At 39.8% G+C, this 5,000-nt stretch overlaps 1 protein-coding gene across 5 annotated transcripts in view; it reads left to right on the top strand.

The window, feature by feature from the left end:
* Window positions 1-2,690, top strand: part of kcmf1 (potassium channel modulatory factor 1) — a 14,550-nt gene extending 11,860 nt beyond the window's left edge. Inside the window, exons 7-8 of one of the 5 annotated variants that reach the window (XR_007139658.1) lie at window positions 897-1,482; window positions 1,555-2,690. Coding sequence is in view for 1 of the 5 variants with exons in the window: in XM_027144564.2 (XP_027000365.1) it covers window positions 897-1,158 (262 nt within the window). In the remaining 4 variants the exon portion in view is untranslated. Of the gene's footprint in view, window positions 1-896 lie in introns of all 5 variants that reach the window. The other 4 variants (XR_007139657.1, XR_007139659.1, XR_007139660.1 and 1 more) reach the window with 4 other exon arrangements.
* Window positions 2,691-5,000: the final 2,310 nt, after the last annotated feature.

Genomic DNA, 5,000 nt, shown 5'->3' on the forward strand with positions numbered 1-5,000 from the left:
AGATAAGAAGGAAAACATGGTGAAAGACCTGCATGCTGATAAAGAATCCCACAAACCAATCCCGAGCAGGAGGAGGAACTCGTTGTGAAACGAGGCGCGACATCAGCGGTATGGACGCGGTTCGGGTTCACAAAGGCCGACAAAGAGCAGACAAATGTGATTCGCAAACTGTGTCACACGAATGTAACCGTTAGCCACGCTAGCACGAGGAACTTGTTTTATCATCTAAAAAAGAAGCATGTCTAAGGATACAACGGAAGCCAACAGATGCGCTCCGCATCAGGTGCTCCATCAACCGTGAGGTGGATCTAAATGTTGAGAGTCTCATTCACTACGAACGCTAAATAAAAGACAAATAAGAAGAGAGAGCCTATTCTTTTATTTTTAAAGTGTTAAAGTGATATTTAATATATTAAACACGTTCCTTTTGTTGATCTACCTGAAAAATTATTATCCCGCGATATATACCGCTACCGTGAAATAACTTGTTTTTGGTCATTCCGCCCACCCTTACTCGAGTGCATCGTTGTTAATCTTCATGGTTTAACATGTGGATGTTTTCGCTCAACAAGCGCCGTGTGAGTTTTAAGTGAGATGCGACCGTAACCACCATCCAGTCATTAATCTCATACAGTTAATCGTCGTTTGTTTAGTAAGAGAGAATTTAATTAAACATTTGCTGAGAACCAATTAGCTTCTCGTTACATGTGGGATTTTTGGGTCCTTTTTAAAATGTGTTCTTCTTTTCTAGGCTCTGTGTCCATACTGTAATGTCTTACATTTCTGAATTTATTCATATGTAAACAGTTTCTAGGGAGCACGTCGTCATGTCTGTAAGTCACGTGTCCGATACGGCGCGACGTATAAACGCTGTCTCCTGTTCCTCTGTCGGACAGGTTGAACGAGCCAAAGATGTCTGAGGCGGAGCGTCAGGCTCTGGAAAGCGAGCGTGCCGACCGGAGCCTGTTCGTGCAGGAGCTGCTGCTGTCGACGCTGATGCGCGAGGAGAGCTCCTCCTCCGACGAGGACGAGCGGCGAGACTTCGCAGACTTCGGCGCCATGGGCTGCGTGGAGATCATGCCCTTGGACGTGGCGCTGGAGAGCCTCAACCTGAAGGAAAGCTCTGCAGGCAAAGAGCCTCCACCTCCTCCTCTTTGATGATATCCCACCACCACGCAGACAATGTCCTCTGTGCTGTAACTGCCAATGACGGTGGGCAAACACACAGCTCTCACTTTTTTTTTTTCTGGTTATTTTTTTTTTTTGTTGGTTTGTTTTTTGTTTTTTTTAAAAATAATTTTATTTTACTTTTTCTCTTTTTTTTTTTGGTGATTTTCAGGTCTGTCACCTGTTACATTGTAAAAATCCATAAAGAGCGAGAATGAGGGAGTGAAAGTGAGAGCGAGAGAGAGAGACAGAAAGAGAGAAAAAGAACAAGCGTGTGAAAGACAGCGAGCACGCAGAAGACAATGAAATCGTATGGTGTGTGTGTGTGTGTGTGTGTGTGTGTGTTGATAATCAGTTCCACATGACTAATTTTTTTTCCTTTAGCAGGTGAGCGTAGGTAGCTGCGGCAGACCTTCAGCTTCCTGTGTCTAACAAAAAAAAAAGGCTCTCCTTATATAAATACTCCACATTCTAAAACTGAAGACAGAGTCCTTCTTTAATGAAGCTGCTGTGTGTATTTATGAATAGTAATTAATAAAAAGTGCTTGGATGGTTTACCATAACTACTGCATGAGGTTATTTGCAGTGTGCATGATTTTTAATGACACTGTCATTAAAATGGCAAAAAATCCCAAAGCGTTCTTTAATTTGATTTTATTTTTTTATCATTTTTTTTTTAATTTTAAATTTTTTTTTTTTTTTTTAAAGAGTTACTTGAACTGAAAGAAAAAAGTGTTTTGAATTTATGGAATATTATAGAATCAGAATTTATTTAACTATTTTATAAAAGGAAATAAAAAGCAAACACGAGGGGGGAGAAAAATGGAAACGGTAAGAAAGCAACGCAACGTCACGTCTCCGCTCCGATCTGCCCTTGCTTTCAGACAACCCATCGTAACCTGATACCCAGTGCTGCAAAAAAAAAGAAAGAAATAGAAATAAAATGAAGGGGGGAAAAAGGAAGGAAAAAAAACAATGGAAAAAAAAAAGAAAAGAAAAAATGTACAAGTTAATACAATAGTCTTTTTTTTTTTTTTTGCCAAGAACTAAACAAAAATCTATACAGGCAAAAATATAACCTCCTTTTCTGTTCTGTTTTGGTTTTTCTTTGTTTTTTTTTTTTTTGTTTTTTATTTTATTTTTTTAAAGACATTAATGTTTTAGTGACAACTGTGTAATCACCAGATGTACTTTCTAACTTTTGCACCTGTACAGAACAGTTAGCCTCTCCATGCTTCATCTTGCTCTGCTTCTTCCAATAGCGCCTGCTGCTCCTGAACGAATCCTCTGAGCCGGAGTGCAGATAGACGATCAGTTTTAATTGTTTCTTTTTGTTTGTTTGTTGTTTTTCCCCCCTTCTTTCGTTCCCTGGCCGATTAAAATCACTGTACAAAGGAGGAATCTGCGCCTGCATCGGCATTCCTACTCATAAAGCTCAAAAAAAATTTCTTTACATGGTGAAGGACAGCTGGAGACTTTGCCACCTAGTTTTTGTTCGACATTAAACAGAAAAAGAAAAAGAATGAATCTCATTTTTGCTTTGCTAAAATGAAATGGGGGGATGGGGGGGGAAAGAAATATAGCACCTTCTATTTATTCAGGTTTTATTTTATTTTTTGGGGTTTTTTTTTTTTGTTTTTCTTCTTCTTTTCTTTTTAAGCCTTGTGATTGAATCATGCCACCTCCATGCCTATACTTCTAGCCTCAATGTAAAATACAATGAGATGTATATTGAATTTGTGCGTTAACTTTCATAATGGTTCTAGGACATGGGCAGACTTTCTTTTTTTTTTTTTTTTAATGTAAATTTAGAAAACTACAATAAAAACGGCGCACAGCTTTTGATGAAAATAAACCCGTCGTCCTCTCGCTCTTTGTAGATGTGGTCTATATGCGCAGTCGTGTTTAAAGGGGTGGGGCGGGGGATGGGGGGGGGGCTTTTATTAGTGAACATTTGTGCTGCTAGGATTTGAAGTTGACTTTCTTTTGTTAAATTGGATTGGGTTAAGGTTTATAAAGTTGTGGTAAAATTTGACCGAGGAATTGAAATAAAAAAAAAAAACGGAGGCACGATGCGTTTCAGATTCGGCTCAGACTTTTGTCGATCCTTCACGTCTCAAACTGAACTGCGTTGTTGTCGCTAGTACTGATGACTAGTATGTCTGGTTTTTATATGTTGGCTAAATTCCCGAAAAAATATATTCCCGACTGAAATCTTAGTGGCACGATTCACTTTCTACATCCCTGCCTGTGTCTCATGTCTAGTGGCTTTTTTGACTAAATTGATTAATAAAGGTGCGGTCTCCGTTGTTTAAAAGCCAATGTTGACATATAAAATCACCAAAACAAACACGCCCCTAACCCAAATGGGTGTCACCCCTGTATTGATAGCTCCGCCCACACATACATACGTAACCCAGGCAACTAATCGAAAGAAATGTCTTTATCATAGCTGAAGAGAAGAACAATACGATTGTAGATAAACAAACAAGCAAAAATGACACACAAGCATAATGATGTAAAGGACAAAGGCATATATTAGTTCTGTGTAACAAAGCAAAACCAACGTTACTCACCTATCGAGAAGGAAAAAAGCGCCTCGGCGTCTTAAGTAAAGTCGGCCAAATATTCACAGGTCGGAGTTTCCCGAGTCAATAACTCCTGAGCTAAACGCTGTTACTACACAAAACACGGTTGTAGCTGCCTCTCTACATTACTACGATAGAAAAGAGGTGTTATTTGTGTAGTAACAGCGTTTAGCTCAGGAGTTATTGACTCGGGAAACTCCAACCTGTGAATATGTGGCCAACTTCCTGCTCCTTCAGTTCTCTCCAGCGCTGGAAAGCTGATCCTATATTAACACGTCCTACTTCTTGCCTTATCGTAAGTCTTTCTTCTCTTTCTTTCTTTGTTTTTATCCTCCATGTCGATGTTAAAACCGCTTTCTGCTTATGTCACACATGCGCACTGAACACTCTGCCCATATTGACAAGACACGCTCCTTTCTGCTCATTGGCTACACGTTTGTTTTGTATTTGTTTAGTTTGTCGGCCCGACTCAGTTTTCTGAAGCATTTCTCGAACAACGGAGACCCCACCTTTAATTTCACTATTATAATATATGGATATAAATCTAAACCTAAAATCCTTTATTAAATGCACACCTGGTGCAGGTATAAAAGTAACAGCGCTAGATTTTTATTTTGAAAATGAATATCAGGATAATAAATCCGGCTTCCGTCCTTTCCGTCAGACTCGTTCGCCGTCCTCGTACCTTTTACCTTACTTAAGCAAAGCGTGAACACCTTCATAAAGCCTCTATAACAACTTTGAAACCTTTTTAAAAAAAACGTTTAAAGCAGCATCCTAACACACTGAAGAAGTTTAGTCAACAGCGTGTCAGGCTGTAATTAGGTTGTAGCTGACGTAGCTTTGTGTTAAGTCTCTATCTACGTCGACTTGTTGACCAGAGTAGAATGAATTAATGTTTAGTCCTAAAAACTTTCTTACTGTCGGTTCTCCTCTGGGTCTCTTTTAACTATGAGGGGATGAGATCTGAATAAATACAGAGACTCTAATGGTGATACAGGAGCCAGTTACGCAGGCTGAAGGCATAGTCTTGATAATAGAATAGAACGGGGCATAGAAGCCTTTATTATCGCCACATATACATTACAGCAGAGTGGAATTCTTTTCTTCACATACCCCAACTGAGGAGGTTGGGCTCAGAGTGCAGGGGCAGGAAGGGTTGAGGGCCTTGCTCAAGAGTCCAGCAATGACAGCTTGGCTGTGCAGGGCCTTGAACCCCGATCCTCTGATCAACAACCCAGAGCC

The sequence above is a fragment of the Tachysurus fulvidraco genome, chromosome 26 (assembly GCF_022655615.1).
Source record: "Tachysurus fulvidraco isolate hzauxx_2018 chromosome 26, HZAU_PFXX_2.0, whole genome shotgun sequence".
Taxonomy (NCBI): Eukaryota; Metazoa; Chordata; class Actinopteri; order Siluriformes; family Bagridae; genus Tachysurus; species Tachysurus fulvidraco.